The sequence below is a fragment of the Eleutherodactylus coqui genome, chromosome 2 (assembly GCF_035609145.1).
Source record: "Eleutherodactylus coqui strain aEleCoq1 chromosome 2, aEleCoq1.hap1, whole genome shotgun sequence".
Lineage (NCBI taxonomy): Eukaryota > Metazoa > Chordata > Amphibia > Anura > Eleutherodactylidae > Eleutherodactylus > Eleutherodactylus coqui.
The window spans coordinates 343,812,842-343,835,805 of NC_089838.1; the positions used below are offsets into that span (position 1 = coordinate 343,812,842).

Here is a 22,964-nt window from a genome sequence, read left to right on the forward strand (position 1 = left end):
CATCAGGTGGGACGCCCTATGTGTGACGTTGTGGCGTGGGACGCCCTATGTGTGACATCATCAGGTGGGACGCCCTATGTGTGATGTTGTGGCGTGGGACGCCCTATGTGTGATGTCATGGGGTGGGATGCCCTATGTGTGACATCATCAGGTGGGACGCCCTATGTGTGACGTTGTGGCGTGGGACGCCCTATGTGTGACATCATCAGGTGGGACGCCCTATGTGTGATGTTGTGGCGTGGGACGCCCTATGTGTGATGTCATGGGGTGGGATGCCCTATGTGTGACATCATCAGGTGGGACGCCCTATGTGTGATGTCATGGGGTGGGATGCCCTATGTGTGACATCATCAGGTGGGACGCCCTATGTGTGACGTTGTGGCGTGGGACGCCCTATGTGTGACATCATCAGGTGGGACGCCCTATGTGTGATGTTGTGGCGTGGGACGCCCTATGTGTGATGTTGTGGCGTGGGACGCCCTATGTGTGATGTCGTGGGGTGGGACGCCCTATGTGTGACATCATCAGGTGGGACGCCCTATGTGTGACATCATCAGGTGGAACGCCCTATGTGTGACATCATCAGGTGGAACGCCCTATGTGTGACATCATCGGGTGGGATGCCCTATGTGTGACATCATCGGGTGGGATGCCCTATGTGTGATGGGACTTTGTGGGGTGGGTCATCTGCAACAAATAGGCTGTATGTGATTCGTGGGGTAGCAGCCCCCCGGGGCAGAGTGATGCTGGAGCATGAGATGTGGGCAATGCAGGTCGCTCTCCACAGTCACTATTCGCAGTGATCTGCGTCGGAAGGTCTTGGTGTTCGGGATGAGGGGCGTCTGTGATTTGGGGGTCGCGCCGGATACATTCATGTTCAGATCCTCATAATTCAGTTTATTTCTACAGAACCCAAGCCGCAAGTATGATCTTCTGATCGCCGGCGCGGCGGTGGGGGTGGCGTGCTGCTTCGTGGCTCCTGTAGGAGGTCAGTGCTCCCTTATTATGTCCCGCCTCTTCGGCTCAGCTTCGTGCCCATGAGTCCAGTGAGAGAGCCCCTAGAGGATTTAGGCAGGCTGCAGAGGAGCCGGGAGGAACAGCCGAAGGCTAAATCTAGTCGCCGACTCTACTGTAGGCAGTACGGCCACCTCTAGACCAGCTGGCACAATACCAGTGCTTCTTCGGAGGTCAGTGCGGGTTTTGGGGTCTTAAGGTCCTTGTGGTGGACTTCCACCTTCTGGACATGCAGCGTCCGAGGAGCGGACCCACAGCTGAGGAGATGCCGGGGTAGATACGGATTTCTGTCTTGGTGGCTCTACCATCTCCTCCCCTGGGGGTAGCTGGGCAACCGACCAAGTTACTGCTTGGGGAGGTCACAGGGAAAGGGTAACTAGCGCTTTCCTTAAAGTTCGCTGTCACTCGTGACGCCACCGTTCCATCGTCTGCGGTGAATCTTGAAGTGAAAATAAATAGTCCACGCACAGGGATAACTTTCTGGACAAACCGGGAGCGGGCGGTAATGTCCCTTTACTCAACTCCAAAAGAGTTCCAACAAATAACAGTAACCGTTGGGTACAATTTACACTCTCAGAAGGCGGAGGATTCTCGGGGGAATCCAGACAATCGGCAAACACTCTCTCTTTCTCTCTAACTCTCTACTGGTCATCACTTCCTCTTCTGGTGTCCTTCTCTCTCTTACTCCTAGTGCAGATAGCGGCACTGGCGCATCCTGCCCAGCATATGCCCAGGGCAGGCTTCGGCCTCCTCCATTCTGGACTACACAGACCAGACCGTGTCTGTGCGGCTCACTCACTCGCTTCTCACTTGCCAACTGGAATGATGTCTCTCGCTAACATCCTCACCAACATATATATAAAACACAGTCACATGACATACAACAAGATACATTTTTCAGGCATAACCCAGACTGTAACCCATTCAGTGCTGCAGAGGTGCAATACGCATAAAATGCATATAACTCAGAAGACACTGACAATACCATTGCACCAAGACAAACATATAACATTATGGCGGGGCCCCGTTAACTCTGGGCCACTACAGAAAGTCTTCAGAAGACTTCATGGAGGCGCTACGTGAAATGGAGAAGCAATGACACAGAAGTGCTGTACCACGGTTAGTGTGGCTGTATTTGATGTACCTTTTGCATTTACGGGACGTGGCATCCTGGGGTAGGCGGAGCTCCGAGAGCATAGATGACGGTCTGTAGTGCGTGCCGATGACACCAGCGATGTGGGTGCGTGCCGCGGACCTCCAGAATTGCTGTTTGTTAATGTGGAATGCTGGGTAAAGTTTATGCAAGGTTCAAGTAGCGAGGCCTCCGCTGCAGCGGAAGTGTAAACCACTTCTAGTTCAGGGAAAGTCTATTTTTCTGTCAGAGCTGCTGTGCCGTGTCCTCCGCCACAAAGGAAATGCAGATGTGACCGCCATGATGATTTCTCCCGGCCACAACTTGTCTCTGTGGAGTTGGACACACAGACATCATTGGCTCCCCTCTTTTCCATCGTCCTCCCTACGTTATCTCCACCTTTACACAATCTCCCCTTCTATAGGTAGTAATAATGCCGCCTGTGGTGCCCCACACAGTAGTACAGTCTATCACAGCTTCTGGGGAGCGACGGAGGAGGCGAGGATGGATATCATTAAACACACTTCAGGGGGCTGGCGGACCATCTCTGGGTGCGTAGACTGACTACGTTTCTCTCCTCCTCAGGTGTACTCTTCAGCGTAGAGACAACAGCGACACATTTTGCAGTGCGGAATTATTGGCGTGGCTTCTTCGCGGCTACCTGCGCAGCTCTGATGTTCCGGCTCCTGGCGGTGATTAACAGCGTGCGCGGTGAGTTCTGCAGATGTGTGGACTGGGGGTCAGTACAAAGACCCCCGATTACAACACTCATTTCTGCCATCTCCTCCTTAGAAACGGTTGCCATCCTCTTCAGCACCAACTGGCAGGTTGAGTTCCCCTTCGATCTCCCAGAATACTTGTCGTACGCCATCCTGGGGTGAGTATACGTATGGATATGCCGGGCGGACAGATATGAGCGGTCTCCTCTAACGCTTCCTCTGCATGTTCTAGCTGTCTACGAGGCGGTGGGCACACTCACATGTGGGTCCATGTCATGTCTGTGTTAGTTCACGGAGACCCATTATAGGGGCTGCACACTACCTGGCATGTCCTACCCCTGTCCGTCTCATGGATGAGCATGCAGTGTGTAGCTGTCCGTATATTGGGAGGTGGTGCCCAAGCCTCGCGCGGCAAGAGTGACGGTAGCCTAAAGCAAGTCCCGTGTACTGCAGACGTCGCCCTGCGGTTCTACCTTTCCACACGCTGTGGCCGTCTTCAGACCCCTTCTTCAGACTGAACGACACGTTCTCTTCTCCTTGGTCACATTTGCATCTCCCGGAGCGGTCTGTCTCGTCCTCCTGCTTTCCCTTCGCAGTGCGCCGGCCCTCCGTCATAAGATGACCTGTCAGTCCTTCCTTTGCAGACGCTTTAGTTTGGTCGCGGCTGCATGTATTTTCCCGCCGTTCGCACTAAGCTGAATGTCGCCAATATTTTCTCCAGTTGTGTTGTGTTGCAGGGCGGTGTGCGGCTGCGTCTGCGGCGTCTACCTCTACCTCCACCGCGTCTCATTGGTTTTCATCAACAGTGATGGACGGATAGGAAGATTCCTGAGAAACAAGTAAGTGATCCTCATCCAGCGCTGCGGATAACCCGTGTAGATACACCTTATCAGCGGAGACCCCCGCCACATCACGCCCGGCTCTGCGCACGTCTACAGTCACCGCGCTTCTGTCATAGGGGCTGAAAAACATTTCCGTTCATTTCCCGTTGGGTCCTCAGATCCTGACCAGCAACATCCCCTCTTACTGGCCTCACGGGACCTGCACATACCTAATTATAAGGCGGTGGATGGCCAACTGCTGACAGCCCAACCGCCAGCAGGAGTGGAGGAAGCTCAGATGCGGGCAGCTTAACCCTTACAACCACAGCATGAAGGCAGACGACAGGGGAGGAGCGTGCGGCCAGTAACATCTCCAACACATTATATGTCCCCCAGGGTGCAGCCAGTAACATCTCCAACACATTATATGTCCCCCAGAGTACAGCCAGTAACATCTCCAACACATTATATGTCCCCCAGAGTGCAGCCAGTAACATCTCCAACACATTATATGTCCTCCAGAGTGCAGCCAGTAACATCTCCAACACATTATACGTCCCCCAGAGTGCAGCCAGTAACATCTCCAACACATTATATGTCCCCAGAGTGCAGCCAGTAACATCTGCACTACATTATATGTCCCCCAGAGTGTGGCCAGTAACATCTCCAACACATTATATGTCCCACAGAGTGCGGCCAGTAACATCTCCAACACATTACATGTCCTCCAGAGTACGGCCAGTAACATCTCCAACACATTATATGTCCCCCAGAGTGCGATCAGTAACATCTCCAACACATTATATATCCTACAGAGTGTGGCCAGTAACATCTCCAACACATTATACGTCCCCCAGGGTGCAGCCAGTAACCTCTCCAACACATTATATGTCCCCCAGAGTGCAGCCTGTAACTTCTCCAACACATTATATGTCCCCCAGAGTGCAGCCAGTAACATCTCCAACACATTATATGTCCCCCAGAGTACGGCCAGTAACATCTCCAACACATTATATGTCCCCCAGAGTGCAGCCAGTAACATCTCCAACACATTATATGTCCCCCAGAGTGCAGCCAGTAACATCTCCAACACATTATATGTCCCCCAGGAGCGGCCAGTAACATCTATAACACATATGTCCCCCAGAGTGCAGCCAGTAACATCTGCACTACATTATATGTCCCCCAGAGTGCGGCCAGTAACATCTCCAACACATTATATGTCCCACAGAGTGCGGCCAGTAACATCTCCAACACATTACATGTCCTCCAGAGTGCAGCCAGTAACATCTCCAACACATTATATGTCCCCCAGAGTGCGATCAGTAACATCTCCTACACATTATATATCCTACAGAGTGTGGCCAGTAACATCTCCAACACATTATACGTCCCCCAGGGTGCAGCCAGTAACCTCTCCAACACATTATATGTCCCCCAGAGTGCAGCCAGTAACATCTCCAATACATTATATGTCCTCCATAGTGCGGCCAGTAACATCTCCAACACATTATATGTCCCCCAGAGTGCGGCCAGTAACATCTCCAACACATTATATGTCCCCCAGAGTGCAGCCAGTAACATCTCCAACACATTATATGTCCCCCAGAGTGCAGCCAGTAACATCTCCAACACATTATATGTCCCCCAGGAGCGGCCAGTAACATCTATAACACATTATATGTCCCCCAGAGTGCAGCCAGTAACATTTCCACTACATTATATGTCCCCCAGAGTGCGGCCAGTAACATCTCCAACACATTATATGTCCCCCAGAGTGCGGCCAGTAACATCTCCCCACATTATATGTCCCACAGAGTGCGTCCAGTAACATCTCCAACACATTATATGTCCCACAGAGTGCAGCCAGTAACATCTCCAACACATTATATGTCCCCCAGAGTGTGGCCAGTAACATCTCCAACACATTATACGTCCCCCAGGGTGCACCGAGTAACATCTCCAACACATTATATGTCCCCCAGAGTGCAGCCAGTAACATCTCCAGCACATTATATGTCCCCCAGAGTGCGGCCAGTATCATCTCCAACACACTATACGTCCCCCAGAGTTCGGCCAGTAACATCTACAACACATTATATGTCCCCCAGAGTGCAGCCAGTAACATCTACAACACATTATATGTCCCCCAGAGTGTGGCCAGTAACATCTCCAACACATTATATGTCCCCCAGAGTACAGCCAGTAATATCTCCAACACATTATATGTCCCCCAGAGTGCGATCAGTAACATCTCCTACACATTATATGTCCCCCAGGAGCGGCCAGTAACATCTATAACACATATGTCCCCCAGAGTGCAGCCAGTAACATCTGCACTACATTATATGTCCCCCAGAGTGCAGCCTGTAACTTCTCCAACACATTATATGTCCCCCAGAGTGCGGCCAGTAACATCTCCAACACATTATATGTCCCCCAGAGTGCAGCCAGTAACATCTCCAACACATTATATGTCCCCTAGAGTGCAGCCAGTAACATCTCCAACACATTATATGTCCCCCAGGAGCTGCCAGTAACATTTATAACACATATGTCCTCCAGAGTGCAGCCAGTAACATTTCCACTACATTATATGTCCCACAGAGTGCGGCCAGTAACATCTCCAACACATTATATGTCCCACAGAGTGCGGCCAGTATCATCTCCCGACATTATATGTCCCACAGAGTGCGTCCAGTAACATCTCCAACACATTATATGTCCCCCAGAGTGCAGCCAGTAACCTCTCCAACACATTATATGTCCTCCAGAGTGCGGCCAGTAACATCTCCAACACATTATATGTCCCCTGGAGTACGGCCAGTAACATCTTCAACACATTATATGTCCCCCAGAGTGTGGCCAGTAACATCTCCAACACATTATACGTCCCCCAGGGTGCAGCGAGTAACATCTCCAACACATTATATGTCCCCCAGAGTGCGGCCAGTAACATCTCCAACACATTATATGTCCCCCAGAGTGCAGCCAGTAACATCTCCAACACACTATACGTCCCCCAGAGTTCGGCCAGTAACATCTACAACACATTATATGTTCCCCAGAGTACGGCCAGTAACATCTCCAACACATTATATGTCCCCCAGAGTGTGGCCAGTCACATCTCCAACGCATTATACGTCCCCCAGGGTGCAGCGAGTAACATCTCCAACACATTATATGTCCCCCAGAGTGCGGCCAGTAACATCTCCAACACACTATACGTCCCCCAGAGTTCGGCCAGTAACATCTACAACACATTATATGTTCCCCAGAGTACGGCCAGTAACATCTCCAACACATTATATGTCCCCCAGAGTGTGGCCAGTAACATCTCCAACGCATTATACGTCCCCCAGGGTGCAGCGAGTAACATCTCCAACACATTATATGTCCCCCAGAGTGCGGCCAGTAACATCTCCAACACATTATATGTCCCCCAGAGTTCGGCCAGTAACATCTACAACACATTATATGTCCCCCAGAGTGCGGCCAGTAACATCTCCAACACATTATATGTCCCCCGAGAGTGCGGCTAGTAATATCTCCAACACATTATATGTCCCCCAGAGTACAGCCAGTAATATCTCCAACACATTATATGTCCCCCAGAGTGCGATCAGTAACATCTCCTACACATTATATATCCTCCAGAGTGTGGCCAATAACATCTCCAACACATTATATGTCCCCCAGAGAGCGGCCAGTAACATCTCCAACACATTATATGTCCCCCAGAGTGCAATCAGTAACATCTCCAACACATTATATGTCCCCCAGGAGCGGCCAGTAACATCTATAACACATATGTCCCCCAGAGTGCAGCCAGTAACATCTGCACTACATTATATGTCCCCCAGAGTGCGGCCAGTAACATCTCCAACACATTATATGTCCCCCAGAGTGCGATCAGTAACATCTCCTACACATTATATAGCCTCCAGAGTGTGGCCAGTAACATCTCCAACACATTATATGTCCCCCAGGGTGCAGCCAGTAACCTCTCCAACACATTATATGTCCCCCAGAGTGCAGCCAGTAACCTCTCCAACACATTATATGTCCCCCAGAGTACAGCCAGTAACATCTCCAACACACTATACGTCCCCCAGAGTTCGGCCAGTAACATCTCCAACACATTATATGTCCCCCGCGAGTGCGGCCAGTAACATGTCCAACACATTATATGTCCCCCAGAGTACAGCCAGTAACATCTCCAACACACTATACGTCCCCCAGAGTTCGGCCAGTAACATCTACAACACATTATATGTCCCCCAGAGTGCGGCCAGTAATATGTCCAACACATTATATGTTCCACAGAGTGCGGCCAGTAACATATCCAACACATTATATGTCCCCCAGAGTGCGGCCAGTAACATCTCCAACACATTATATGTCCCCCAGAGTGCGGCCAGTAACATCTCCAACACATTATATGTCCCCCAGAGTGCGGCCAGTAACATCTCCAACACACTATACGTCCCCCAGAGTTCGGCCAGTAACATCTACAACACATTATATGTTCCCCAGAGTACGGCCAGTAACATCTCCAACACATTATATGTCCCCCAGAGTGTGGCCAGTAACATCTCCAACGCATTATACGTCCCCCAGGGTGCAGCGAGTAACATCTCCAACACATTATATGTCCCCCAGAGTGCGGCCAGTAACATCTCCAACACATTATATGTCCCCCAGAGTTCGGCCAGTAACATCTACAACACATTATATGTCCCCCAGAGTGCGGCCAGTAACATCTCCAACACATTATATGTCCCCCGAGAGTGCGGCTAGTAATATCTCCAACACATTATATGTCCCCCAGAGTACAGCCAGTAATATCTCCAACACATTATATGTCCCCCAGAGTGCGATCAGTAACATCTCCTACACATTATATATCCTCCAGAGTGTGGCCAATAACATCTACAACACATTATATGTCCCCCAGAGAGCGGCCAGTAACATCTCCAACACATTATATGTCCCCCAGAGTGCAATCAGTAACATCTCCAACACATTATATGTCCCCCAGGAGCGGCCAGTAACATCTATAACACATATGTCCCCCAGAGTGCAGCCAGTAACATCTGCACTACATTATATGTCCCCCAGAGTGCGGCCAGTAACATCTCCAACACATTATATGTCCCCCAGAGTGCGATCAGTAACATCTCCTACACATTATATAGCCTCCAGAGTGTGGCCAGTAACATCTCCAACACATTATATGTCCCCCAGGGTGCAGCCAGTAACCTCTCCAACACATTATATGTCCCCCAGAGTGCAGCCAGTAACCTCTCCAACACATTATATGTCCCCCAGAGTACAGCCAGTAACATCTCCAACACACTATACGTCCCCCAGAGTTCGGCCAGTAACATCTCCAACACATTATATGTCCCCCGCGAGTGCGGCCAGTAACATGTCCAACACATTATATGTCCCCCAGAGTACAGCCAGTAACATCTCCAACACACTATACGTCCCCCAGAGTTCGGCCAGTAACATCTACAACACATTATATGTCCCCCAGAGTGCGGCCAGTAATATGTCCAACACATTATATGTTCCACAGAGTGCGGCCAGTAACATATCCAACACATTATATGTCCCCCAGAGTACAGCCAGTCACATCTCCAACACATTATATGTCCCCCAGAGTGCGATCAGTATTATCTCCTACACATTATATATCCTCCAGAGTGTCGCCAGTAACATCTCCAACACACTATACGTCCCCCAGAGTTCGGCCAGTAACATCTCCAACACATTATATGTCCCCCAGAGTGCGGCCAGTAACGTCTACAACACATTATATGTCCCCCAGAGTGCAGCCAGTAACATCTCCAACACATTATATGTCCCCCAGAGTGCGGCTAGTAACATCTCCAACACATTATATGTCCCCCAGAGTGCAGCCAGTAACATGTCCAACACATTATATGTCCCCCAGAGTGCATCCAGTAACATCTCCAACACATTATATGTCCCCCATGTCCTTAGGGACAGGTCTCTGATGGCCAGTACTTGGTCTCTAGGATCGGCCATCCTTGGGGACAGGTCTCTGATGATCTGTTCTAAGCCCTTTAGGATCGGCCATCCTCAGTAATAGGTCTCTGATGGTCAGTACTAAGCTTCTAGGATCGGCCGTCCTTGGAGACAGGTCTCTGATGGTCAGTACTCAGCCTCTAGAATCGGCCGTCCTTAGGGACAGGTCTCTGATGGTCAATACTAAGCCTCTAGGATCGGCCGTCCTTAGGGACAGGTCTGTGATGGTCAGTACTAAGTCTCTAGGATCGTCCGTCCTCGGGGACAGGTCTCTGATGGTTAGTACTAAGCCTCTATGATCAGCCATCCTCAAGACAGGTCTCTGATGGTCAGTACTAAGCCTCTAGGATTGGCCGTCCTCCGGGACAGGTCTCTGATGGTCAGTACTAAGCCTCTAGGATCGTCCGTCCTCGGGGACAGGTCTCTGATGATCAATACTAAGCCTCTAGGATCGGCCATCCTTAAGACAGGTCTCTGATGGTCAGTACTAAGCCTCTAGGATCGGCCGTCCTCCGGGACAGGTCTCTGATGGTCAATACTAAGACTCCAGGATCGTCCGTCCTCCGGGACAGGTCTCTGATGGTCAGTACTAAGCCTCTAGGCTCAGCCGTCCTCCGGGACAGGTCTCTGATGGTCAATACTAAGCCTCTAGGATCATCCATCCTCGGGGACAGGTCTCTGATGGTCAGTACTAAGCCTCTAGGATCGGCTGTCCTTAGGGACAGGTCTCTGATGGTCAGTACTAAGCCTCTAGGATCGGCTGTCCTTAGGGACAGGTCTCTGATGGTCAGTACTAAGCCTCTAGGATCGGCTGTCCTCGGGGACTGGTCTGTGATGGTCAATACTAAGCCTCTCAGATCGGCCGTCCTCAAGACAGGTCTCTGATGGTCAGTACTAAGCCTCTAGGATCAGCCATCCTTAGGGACAGGTCTCTGATGGTCAGTACTAAGCCTCTAGGATCAGCCGTCCTTAGGGACAGGTCTTTGATGGTCAGTACTAAGCCTCTAGGATCGACTGTCCTCCGGGACTGGTCTCTGATGGTCAGCACTAAGCCTCTCAGATCGGCCGTCCTTAGGGACAGGTCTCTGATGGTCAGTACTAAGCCTCTAGGATCGGCTGTCCTTAGGGACAGGTCTCTGATGGGCAGTACTAAGCCTCTAGGATCGACTGTCCTTAGGGGCAGGTCTCTGATGGGCAGTACTAAGCCTCTATGATCAGCCATCCTCAAGACAGATCTCTGATGGTCAATACTAAGCCTCTAGGATTGCCTGTCCTTAGGGACAGGTCTCTGATGGGCAGCACTAAGCCTCTAGGATCGGCTGTCCTTAGGGACAGGTCTCTGATGGGCAGTACTAAGCCTCTAGGATCGGCTGTCCTTAGGGACAGGTCTCTGATGGGCAGTACTAAGCCTCGAGGATCATCCGTCCTCCATAGAGGACCTCAGTCACCAAGCTGTCATATAGGAGCAGCGCTGATGCCGCCATGTTTATGGACGGACCGCTGCATACTGGGTGTTTTCCGTTGTAATAAAGGTTTATATGTTATTGATAATTAATACCAAAGGGTTAATGTTGCTCGTGACGATTCACATTCAGCATCTTTACACCCGATGATTTCTAGGCATCCAGTACTATCTGTTGTGTTCTGGGCCCCAGCGGACACCTTCTGTACAAATCCTTCCAAGTAGTTTCAGTTTGGCGTCCCTCTGTGTAACTGTTTCCTGGATTGTAACAGATGGGTTAGACCATTGTGAACAGACGGAGCTCGTGGGGTGCGGCTGTCCTAGGATGCAACCTCCCCGGTGAGGCCGGTGTGCCGCCGTCTGACCAGTTCTCCATCTGTTTTGCAGTAAGATTCTCTACGCGGCGTTCGTTGCCCTGGTCTTGGCGAGCATCACCTTCCCGCATGGATTTGGCCAGTACATGGGGGGGACGCGGGTGAGTGGAGGTGAGCTCTACAGAATGTGCTAGGTCAGCGGACCCTCTCCTCAATGTCAGTCTGCTCTTCACAGCTCAGCATGAAGGAACATCTGGAGACCTTCTTCAACAACATCACCTGGGGGGTGGAGGAGATGACCCTCACACTCAATGCCACCCGGCAGCCGCCCAACCCCACCTACGACGACAACTGGCTGCAGTGGACGCATCCGCAGCTCTCCTCTCTAGAAATGCTCACCATCTTTGTTGTTCTTAAGGTAAGTCGTGCCTGAAGGGTAAGTGTCCACCCGGCCTCCGTAGAAGCGTTACATTATAAGCGTCTGCTTACATGTCAGTATTATAATGTACTTCTATGTTAGTGTATTATACACTGAACAGCCCCCTTATCAGAGACCCCCACCATCTGGTAGCGTTTGACCTCCGTTGGCCTTCAGAACCCCAACAATTCATCCAGTCGTCCATCCGCAGGTATTGGAGGACCCCGGTGCGCCGTCTGGATCCATCTGACCAGGAGATGTTTTCCCGCTGCTCAGTGATACAAGTTTTGCGCTCTTTATCCCCCTGGAGTCTTTCTGTTTCTCTTAGACACAATGGCGCTGGAACTGGTCGCCCGCTGTTATACCATCCGTGCGGAGGAACGGCGAGCTGTGCGTTCGGACACGTTAGTTGGAGCTTCAGCGTTGTATTCAGCTGACTGTGCAGCCTGTTGGTCAGAACGATTCCTGACATCCTCCTCTGACCCCTTTCAGGGATGACTTGTTTCCATCCGCAGGATCCCCTTTCGCTGGATGTTTTCCTCAATCGCGCCATTTTTGGTATACTCTCCACACCGTTACACAACAAACCCCCCCACCCCCGCGGTTGACAGTGAGACCCGGCTACTCCAGCACTGATGGCCAACCTTGTTGGCAGTGAGACCCAGGCTAGTCCAGCACCGATGACCAGCCTCGTTGGCGCTGAGACCCCGGGTAGTCCAGCATTGATGACCAGCCTCGTTGGCGGTGAGCCCCCAGCTAGTCTAGCACCGATGACCGGCCTCGTTGGCGCTGAGACCCCGACTAGTCCAGCATTGAAGACCGGCCTCGTTGGCGCTGAGATCCTGGCTAGTCTAGCACTGATGACCGGCCTCATTGGCGCTGAGACCCCGGCTAGTCTAGCACTGATGACCGACCTTGTTGGCAGTGAGACCCCGGCTAGTCTAGCACTGATGACCGACCTTGTTGGCAGTGAGACCCCGGCTAGTCTAGCACTGATGACCGACCTTGTTGGCAGTGAGACCCCAGCTAGTCTAGCACTGATGACCGACCTTGTTGGCAGTGAGACCCCGGCTAGTCTAGCACCGATAACCGGCCTCGTTGGGGGTAAACCCCCAGCTAGTCCAGCACTGATGACCGGCCTCGTTGGCGGTGAGACCCCGGCTAGTCTAGCACCATTGACCGGCCTCGTTGGCGGTGAGCCCCCAGCTAGTCTAGCACCGATGACCGGCCTCGTTGGCAGTGAGACCCCGGCTAGTCCAGCACCGATGACCGGCCTCGTTGGCGGTAAGCCCCCAGCTAGTCCAGCACCGATGACCGGCCTCGTTGGCGGTAAGCCCCCAGCTAGTCCAGCACTGATGACCGGCCTCGTTGGCGCTGAGACCCCAGCTTGTCTAGCACCGATGACCGGCCTCGTTGGCGGTGAGCCCCCAGCTAGTCTAGCACCGATGACCGGCCTCGTTGGCGCTGAGACCCCAGCTTGTCTAGCACCGATGACCGACCTTGTTGGCAGTGAGACCCCGGCTAGTCCAGCACCGATGACCGGCCTCGTTGGCGGTAAGCCCGCAGCTAGTCCAGCACAGATGACCGACCTTGTTGGCAGTGAGACCCCGGCTAGTCTAGCACCGATGACCGGCCTCGTTGGCGCTGAGACCCCAGCTTGTCTAGCACCGATGACCGACCTTGTTGGCAGTGAGACCCCGGCTAGTCTAGCCCCGGTGACCGGCCTCGTTGGCGGTAAGCCCCCAGCTAGTCCAGCACAGATGACCGGCCTCGTTGGAGTCGCTCCGATCGCTGGATCTTCCATCTAATGTGGATTCACACTGAAACTGATCCGCGGAAAACTTGTTACGTGACTTTATGCCACACTCCGGGGTCTGGGGGGAATTACCATACAGGGGGCGACAATCGTGAGAGGGGCAGGGGTCTAATAAAGGGGCTGGGGGCTGTAATAGATTGTATGAGCACTGTGTATTACATGCCAGGATCATACGTGTATATTGCGTGTACGTGAGCCGTGTATTAGATGCAGTTGTGTAAATTCAGTCTTCCCGTTGTCTCTTTAGTTCTTTATGCTGCTGTTTGCGAACACCATGATTATCCCGGCTGGATACTTCCTTCCTGTGTTCGTCTATGGTGAGTTACGCCACGGCGGCCGCCATCACCGGCACTCTGCGGGGATTAGAGGGGCCTCTAGTATTAAAATATTGATGGCCCACCCTTAGCATAGTCTGACTTCTGGGACCCCCTGATCACACAGACCTGCCCCTCGCTGCCTAGGTGGGCACCGCCGCTCATCTGTGACATTATTACTGGATGTCTCCAACCTCAGAGGTGCGTCCAAGGGACATCCTGTATGTTGGGGTCCACGTAGTCCATTCTCTGCTATGATGGTACCTGCAAAAGTCGGGTCACATATCCACCATGGTTTTAAAATCAGCTGTTGTAAACCCCATAATATGTGCCTCCCGCAATGAAGAGTGACCCATATACTCACTGGTGAGGAGAAGGTACATAAACGCTATGGTGATAAAAGTATTGGCCCCCCACCGGTCCTGTATGGTCAGGTGATGTGTGAGCATTAGGTATCACACAGTAAGACCCCAGTACAGACCCCATCAGGTGCCCCCAGGTATAGCACTGACACACAGGTAGACCCCAGTACAGACCCCATCAGATGCCCCCAGGTATAGTGCTGACACACAGGTAGACCCCATCAGGTGCCCCCTGGTGTAGCGCTGACAAACAGGTAGACCCCAGTACAGACCCCATTAGGTGCCCCCAGGTGTAGCGCTGACAAACAGGTAGACCCCAGTACAGGCCTCATCAGGTGACCCCAGGTGTAGCGCTGACACACAGGTAGACCCTAGTACAGACCGCATCAGGTGCCCCCAGGTGTAGTGCTGACACACAGGTAGACCCCATCAGGTGCCCCCAGGTATAGTACTTACACACAAGTAGACCCCGGTACAGACACCATCAGGTGCCCCCAGGTGTAGCGCTGACATACAGGTAGACCCCAGTACAGACCACATCAGGTGCCCCCGGTGTAGCGCTGACATACAGGTAGACCCCAGTACAGACCCCATCAGGTTCCCCCGCTGTAGTGCTTACACACAAGTAGACCCCAGTACAGACCCTATCAGGTGCCCCCAGGTGTAGCACTGACATACAGGTAGACCCCAGTACAGACCACATCAGGTGCCCCCGGTGTAGTGCTGACAAAGGGGTAGACCCCAGTACAGACCCTATCAGGTGCCCCCAGGTGTAGCGCTGACATACAGGTAGACCCAGTACAGACCCCATCAGGTGCCCCCAGGTGTAGCGCTGACACACAGGTAGACCCCAGTACAGACCGCATCAGGTGCCCCCAGGTGTAGTGCTGACACACAGGTAGACCCCAGTACTGACAACCAACTTCATCTTCTTCTACATGGGTCCCGGTACTCTTGTCAGCATGTTAATGGTCTGGATGCATTATTTGGTCTTTGTATCTTTTGTTTTCGCCTGCAGGCGCCGGACTTGGCCGTCTCTATGGAGAAATAATTGCCAAAATCTTCCCTAATGGGTTTATCTCGGAGGGGATCCCCATTAGGATCACACCGGCTGGATATGCGCTTGCAGGTGACAGTGTTATGGTGGTCCCTGGGGGGTTTGTGTGTCACTTCTATGTCTTCTGATCTGGTTTCTCTGGTGCTCGCAGGGGCGGCTGCCTACTCCGGGGCCGTCACTCACACCCTCTCTACGGCCCTCCTGGTGTTCGAGTTAACGGGACAAATGTCGCATATCCTCCCTGTCCTGATTGCCGTTCTTGTAGCCAACGCAATCAGCCAAAGCTGCCAGAATTCATTTTTTGACATCATAGTCATAGTCAAGAAACTTCCATATCTGCCGAAGCTGGCGATGGGAAAGAACTGGTAAGATGGCGGTCTCTGGATTGGGACAAAGCCCCAGTATGTCCATGGCTTAGGCTGGACCCCACTGATATGGTGTTCTTTCATTCGCAGCGCCCACGACGTATGTGCTGAGGACTTCATGGTGACCGACCTGCACTACCTTGTGAAGGGCTTCAAATGCAAAGACGTCCGGACCCTCCTGAAATCTTCGGAACTCAAACAGTTTCCCATTGTTGATGCCGAAGGTTTGTGTGATCCATAATGATGATCCTGAAGTGTCCGAACCACAAGAGTAATAACAACAGAGCTATTGTATTGTGACCATCATGTACACCTCCAGTAGCTGCCTAGAGATCCCATTATGCCTACTTGGCACTCAGGGGTGTCCCAAGCCTTTGTGCTGCAGTAGACAAAGTGTGAAATGGTGCCCATCCCCCTGCAAAAAAAACACTAATTTAACAGGCATTGTATGCACCAATGCACAAGATACCCAACACATAGTAATAGTGACCCCCGTAGTCGCTCCAGTAGTAATAGTGTTCCCCATAGTAGAAATAGTATCCCATAGTGGCCTCAATAGAAATAGTGACTCCCATAGTGGTCCCAGTGGCAATAATGTTCCCCATAGTGGCTCCAGTAGTAATAGTGTCCCCCATAGTGGCTCTAGTGGAAATAGCCTCCTATAGTGGCTCCAGTAGTAATAGTGTCCCTCATAGTGGTTCCACTAGTAAGTGTGTCCCATAGTGGCTCTAGTGGAAATAGTGTCCCATAGTGGTTCCACTAGTAATAGTGTCCCCCATAGTGACCCCACTAGCTCCAGTAGTAATAGTGGCTCCAGTAGTAATAGTGTCCCTCATAGTGGCTCAACTAGTAAGTGTCCCCTATAGTGGTTCCACTAGTAATAGTGTCCCCCATAGTGGCTCTAGTGGAAATAGTCTCCCATGGTGGCTCCAGTAGTAATAGTGTCCCTAATAGTGGCTCAACTAGTAAGTGTCCCCCATAGTGGTTCCACTAGTAATAGTGTCCCTCATAGTGGCTCCACTAACTCCAATAGTAATAGTGTCCCCCATAGTGGCTCTAGTAGTAATAATGTCCCCTATAGTGGCTCGACTAGCTTCACTAGCAATAGTGTCCCCCAGACTGGCTCCAGTAGTAATAGTGTCCTGCATAGTGGCTTCAATAGTAATAGTGCCACCCCATAGGGGCTCTAGTGGAAATAGTGTCCCCAATAGTAGCTCCAGTAGTAATAGTGTCCCCTTTAGTGGCGCAACTAGTAATGGTGATCTCCAGACTGTCTCTAGTAGTAATAGCATCCCCCAGACTGGCTCCAGTAGTAATAGTGTCCCCCAGAGAGATTCTAGTAGTAATAGTATCCCACAGACTAGCTCTAGTAGTAATAGTATCCCACAGACTAGCTCTAGTAGTAATAGTATCCCACAGACTGGCTCTAGTAGTAATATTGTCCCCCAGACTGGCTCTAGTAGTAATAGTGTCCCCCAGACTGGCTCTAGTAGTAATAGTATCTCACAGACTGGCTCTAGTAGTAATAGTATCTCACAGACTGGCTCTAGTAGTAATAGTATCCCCCATACAGGCTCTAGTAGTAATAGTATCCCATAGACTGGCTCTAGTAATAATAGTATCCCATAGGCTGGCTCTAGTAATAATAGTATCCCACAGACTGGCTCTAGTAGTAATAGTATCCCCCACACTGGCTCTAGTAGTAATAGTGTCCCCCGGACTGGCTCCAGTAGTAATAGTATCCCACAGACTGGCTCTAGTAGTAATAGTATCCCACGGACTGGCTCTAGTAGTAATAGTTTCTCACAGACTGGCTCTAGTAGTAATAGTATCCCCCAGACTGGCTCTAGTTGTAATAGTATCCCCCACACTGGCTCTAGTTGTAATAGTATCCCCCAGACTGGCTCTAGTAGTAATGGTATCCCCCAGACTGGCTCTAGTAGTAATGGTATCCCCCAGACTGGCTCTAGTAGTAATAGTATCCCACAGACTGGCTCTAGTAGTAATAGTATCTCACAGACTGGCTCTAGTAGTAAAAGTGTCCCCCAGACTGGCTCTAGTAGTAATAGTATCCCACAGACTGGCTGTAGTAGTAATAGTGTCCCACAGACTGGCTCTAGTAGTAATAGTATCCCACAGACTGGCTCTAGTAGTAATAGTATCCCACAGACTGGCTCTAGTAGTAATAGTGTCCCACAGACTGGCTCTAGTAGTAATAGTGTCCCCCAGACTGGTCTAGTAGTAATAGTATCCCACAAACTGGCTCTAGTAGTAATAGTGTCCCACAGAGTGGCTCTAGTAGGAATAGTGTCCCCCGGACTGGCTCTAGTAGTAATAGTGACCCCCTGACTGGCTCTAGTAGCAATAGTGACCCCCTGACTGGCTCTAGTAGTAATAGTATCCCCCAGACTGGCTCTAGTAGTAATAGCGTCCCCCAGACTGGCTCTAGTAGTAATAGTGTATCCCAGACTGGCTCTAGTAGTAATAGTATCTCACAAACTGGCTCTAGTTGTAATAGTGTCCCACAGACTGGCTCTAGTAGTAATAGTGTCCCCCAGACTGGCTCTAGTAGTAATGGTATCCCCCAGACTGGCTCTAGTAGTAATAGTATCCCCCAGACTGGCTCTAGTAGTAATACCGTCCCCCAGACTGGCTCTAGTAGTAATACCGTCCCCCAGACTGGCTCTAGTAGTAATAGTGTCCCACAGACTGGCTCTAGTAGTAATAGTATCTCACAGACTGCCTCTAGTAGTAATAGTATTTCACAGACTGGCTCTAGTAGTAATAGCGTCCCCCAGACTGGCTCTAGTAGTAATAGCGTCCCCCAGACTGGCTCTAGTAGTAATAGCGTCCCATAGACTGGCTCTAGTAGTAATAGCGTCCCCCAGACAGGCTCTAGTAGTAATGGCGTCCCATAGACTGGCTCTAGTAATAATAATATCCCACAGACTGGCTCTAGTAGTAATTGTATCCCTCAGACTGGCTCTAGTAGTAATAGTATCCCCCACACTGGCTCTAGTAGTAATAGTATCCCCCACACTGGCTCTAGTAGTAATAGTATCCCCAGACTGGTTCTAGTAGTAGTCGTATCCCCCAGACTGGCTCTAGTAGTAATAGTATCCCCCAGACTGGCTCTAGTAGTAACAGTATCTCACAGACTGGCTCTAGTAGTAATAGTATCCCCCAGACTGGCTCTAGTAGTAATAGTATCCCCCAGACTGGCTCTAGTAGTTTCAGTATCCCACAGACTGGCTCTAGTAGCAATAGTGTCCCACAGAATGGCTCTAGTAGCAATAGTGTCCCACAGACTGGCTCTAGTAGCAATAGTGTCCCACAGACTGGCTCTAGTAGTAATAGTATCCCCCAGACTGCTTCTAGTAGTAATAGTGTCCCCCAGACTGGCTCTAGTAGTAATAGTGTCCCCCAGACTGGCTCTAGTAGTAATAGTATCTCACAAACTGGCTCTAGTAGTAATAGTGACCCCCTGACTGGCTCTAGTAGTAATAGTATCCCATAGACTGGCTCTAGTAGTAATAGTATCCCACAGACTGGCTCTAGTAGTAATAGTGACCCCTGACTGGCTCTAGTAGTAATAGTGACCCCCTGACTGGCTCTAGTAGTAATAGTGACCCCCTGACTGGCTCTAGTAGTAATAGTATCCCATAGACTGGCTCTAGTAGTAATAATGTCCCCCAGACTGGCTCTAGTAGTAATAGTATCCCACAGACTGGCTCTAGTAGTAATAGTATCCCATAGACTGGCTCTAGTAGTAATAATGTCCCCCAGACTGGCTCTAGTAGTAATAGTGTCCCCCAGACTGGCTTTAGTAGTAATAGTATTCCGCAGACTGGCTCCAGTAGTAATAGCATCCCACAGACTGGCTCTAGTAGTAATAGTGTCCTACAGACTGGCTCTAGTAGTAATAGCGTCCCACAGACTGGCTCTAGTAGTAATAGAGTCCCCCAGACTGGCTCTAGTAGTAATAGAGTCCCCCAGACTGGCTCTAGTAGTAATAGAGTCCCCCAGACTGGCTCTAGTAGTAATAGAGTCCCCCAGACTGGCTCTAGTAGTAATAGAGTCCCCCAGACTGGCTCTAGTAGTAATAGAGTCCCCCAGACTGGCTCTAGTAGTAATAGAGTCCCCCAGACTGGCTCTAGTAGTAATAGAGTCCCCCAGACTGGCTCTAGTAGTAATAGAGTCCCCCAGACTGGCTCTAGTAGTAATAGAGTCCCCCAGACTGGCTCTAGTAGTAATAGAGTCCCCCAGACTGGCTCTAGTAGTAATAGAGTCCCCCAGACTGGCTCTAGTAGTAATAGAGTCCCCCAGACTGGCTCTAGTAGTAATAGAGTCCCCCAGACTGGCTCTAGTAGTAATAGAGTCCCCCAGACTGGCTCTAGTAGTAATAGAGTCCCCCAGACTGGCTCTAGTAGTAATAGAGTCCCCCAGACTGGCTCTAGTAGTAATAGAGTCCCGCAGACTGGCTCTAGTAGTAATAGAGTCCCCCAGACTGGCTCTAGTAGTAATAGCGTCCCCCAGACTGGCTCTAGTAGTAATAGCGTCCCCCAGACTGGCTCTAGTAGTAATAGCGTCCCCCAGACTGGCTCTAGTAGTAATAGCGTCCCCCAGACTGGCTCTAGTAGTAATAGCGTCCCCCAGACTGGCTCTAGTAGTAATAGCGTCCCCCTGACTGGCTCTAGTAGTAATAGCGTCCCCCTGACTGGCTCTAGTAGTAATAGCGTCCCCCAGACTGGCTCTAGTAGTAATAGCGTCCCCCAGACTGGCTCTAGTAGTAATAGCGTCCCCCAGACTGGCTCTAGTAGTAATAGCGTCCCCCAGACTGGCTCTAGTAGTAATAGCGTCCCCCAGACTGGCTCTAGTAGTAATAGCGTCCCCCAGACTGGCTCTAGTAGTAATAGCGTCCCCCAGACTGGCTCTAGTAGTAATAGCGTCCCCCAGACTGGCTCTAGTAGTAATAGCGTCCCCCAGACTGGCTCTAGTAGTAATAGCGTCCCCCAGACTGGCTCTAGTAGTAATAGCGTCCCCCAGACTGGCTCTAGTAGTAATAGTGACCCCCTGACTGGCTCTAGTAGTAATAGCATCCCACAGACTGGCTCTAGTAGTAATAGTGTCCCCCATAGTTGATCAAGTAATAATAGTGTCCCCCAGACTGGCTCTAGTAGTAATAGTGTCCCCCATAGTTGATCAAGTAATAAGTGTCCCCCACAGTGGCCCCAGAAATACTAGTGACCCCCACAGTGGCCCCAGTAGTAATAGTGCCCCCATACTGTCTCTAGTAGTAATAGTGTCCCCCATAGTGGATCAAGTAATAATAGTGTCTCCCACAGTGGCCCCAGAAATAATAGTGACCCTCACAGTGGCCCCAGTAGTAATACTGTACCCTATAGTGGCAGCAACCCAGCAAGCTCCAGTTCAGTGGCGGCTGCCACTGCTGTGATCAGAGTGTGACCCCTGACCTCTCTCCTGGTGTTTGCACTGCATACAGGGCATTGTCTGTGTGAAGAAACATAAAAGCTGGGAGAGAGGTCAGGGGTCACTCTGCAGCAATTAAAGGAGGAAGTCATTTAACTGCTAGTTGGGGTGCGGCTCCGCAGGCGGCAATTATATTGTACTGTCCATTAATATGGCTGGTAAAAACTAAGTACTGGCTGGTTAACCACCCCCTGCCTTTCTGAGGTCCTGCAGACTACCACCTGAGGCAGCAGTCTCAGCAGTCTCAGGTTGCCTCATGGTAGAGGCGCCCTTGTTGGCGCTGTCCACAAGGAGAAATAGTACTGGCCCTATTCTACGTTATACCACCATCCAACCCCCCGAGGTGAGAAGACTTTAGACTCCTCCGTTAAGTTGGAAGCCTACAGCCAGTTGAAGAAACTTCACACAAGATGTGGGTTTTCAGAGCTTTAGGGGCCCTTATCTTCTCCAGTGACCCCGTTGAAGACTGGCACACATCACTCTGTCCATCACAGATAGCAGAGAGTCATGGGCAACACATCAGGAGGGGCAACGGTACCCCTTGTGGAGAGTGCCAAGTAGGCATAAGACTTATAGGCTATGCAATGCTCCCTGGGAAATTCGGTATGCAAATGAGGAACGCTGTAATGCCTCTGCAGAGCCACCTCTGGAGCAGTGCATGACATGCCTTAATAAGACCAATAGAGGTGTGAGGAGGAGACTGGTGGTGGGTCTCCATGTCTGCCATCGGGAGCACAAAGGAAACTGGAGGAGGACGGATTCTTCTTCCTGCATCCCAGAGCGCTGCAGGTTTATGTCTCGTAGTCTGGCATGAAGGCGACAAAGCCGTGCCGCCTGTCATGTAGAGATGCCACCTTTGACCAGCCTCACCCTGTTATCAGATCCAGCCATCTCCTCTTATCTCTGCCCATCGAGGACCTTGTCTCTGTGCCATCCGTATACATCAAAGGCAACGAATCCCTTCATAAAAAGTATGTGCCCCCTGGAAATAGTATGTGCTCTTCTGCAAATTGTGCACTCCAGTGCAAAGCATGTGCCCTCCAAAAAAGTCAGTGCCCCTTTTAAGACATATTTGCCCCTCTGCAAAGTATGTACTGCCCTGAAAAGCAGGCTCCCCCTGAAAAGTATGTGCCCCCTTTGAATAGTATGTACTCCTTCGAAGTATGTGCCCCCCCCCCCAAAAAAAAAGCATACGCCCCCTTTGAGTGCACCCCCCTTTCCCACCTTGATCACATAACAGTTGAAATAGTTCATGGCGCAGAGTGAGGAAGATGCCCCCCGACTGGCAAAATCTTCAGGAGATCTGGGGTGCTAAGACACGGGGAAAAATCAAAAAGCACGGGGTTTCCTGGACACGAGGGGACGGGGGTCTCGCACAATGGGCGCTCTTGCTAGTAATCTCGAACACCAGTTTTTCGCCTCCTCCAGACTCCAGGATCCTTCTGGGTTCCGTCAGCCGGAAAACTCTCAGCAGATTCCTGTCGGATCAGCTGAGCAGCGAGCGGAGGATGCAGTACATGATGAACCTGCCGGCGACCAACACGGACCGCGGCTGGACGGTAAGCGAGCGCGACGGGAGCCACATATCACCATTGTGGCCGCACATCACGGGGAAACGAAAGG

General features: G+C 51.1%; 1 protein-coding gene across 3 annotated transcripts in view; it reads left to right on the forward strand.

Moving 5' to 3' along the window:
• The window catches only part of LOC136613088 (chloride channel protein ClC-Kb-like), a 48,849-nt gene that overhangs the window by 9,563 nt on the left and 16,322 nt on the right, over positions 1 to 22,964 (forward strand). For 2 of the 3 annotated variants that reach the window (XM_066593929.1, XM_066593930.1), the window contains exons 6-16: positions 910 to 988; positions 2,732 to 2,857; positions 2,939 to 3,023; positions 3,603 to 3,704; positions 11,593 to 11,680; positions 11,755 to 11,937; positions 14,001 to 14,070; positions 15,448 to 15,558; positions 15,638 to 15,851; positions 15,942 to 16,075; positions 22,770 to 22,900. In XM_066593929.1, the coding sequence (XP_066450026.1) occupies positions 910 to 988; positions 2,732 to 2,857; positions 2,939 to 3,023; positions 3,603 to 3,704; positions 11,593 to 11,680; positions 11,755 to 11,937; positions 14,001 to 14,070; positions 15,448 to 15,558; positions 15,638 to 15,851; positions 15,942 to 16,075; positions 22,770 to 22,900 (1,323 nt within the window). The remainder of the gene's footprint in view (positions 1 to 909; positions 989 to 2,731; positions 2,858 to 2,938; positions 3,024 to 3,602; positions 3,705 to 11,592; positions 11,681 to 11,754; positions 11,938 to 14,000; positions 14,071 to 15,447; positions 15,559 to 15,637; positions 15,852 to 15,941; positions 16,076 to 22,769; positions 22,901 to 22,964) is intronic. The other variant, XM_066593931.1, reaches the window with a different exon arrangement.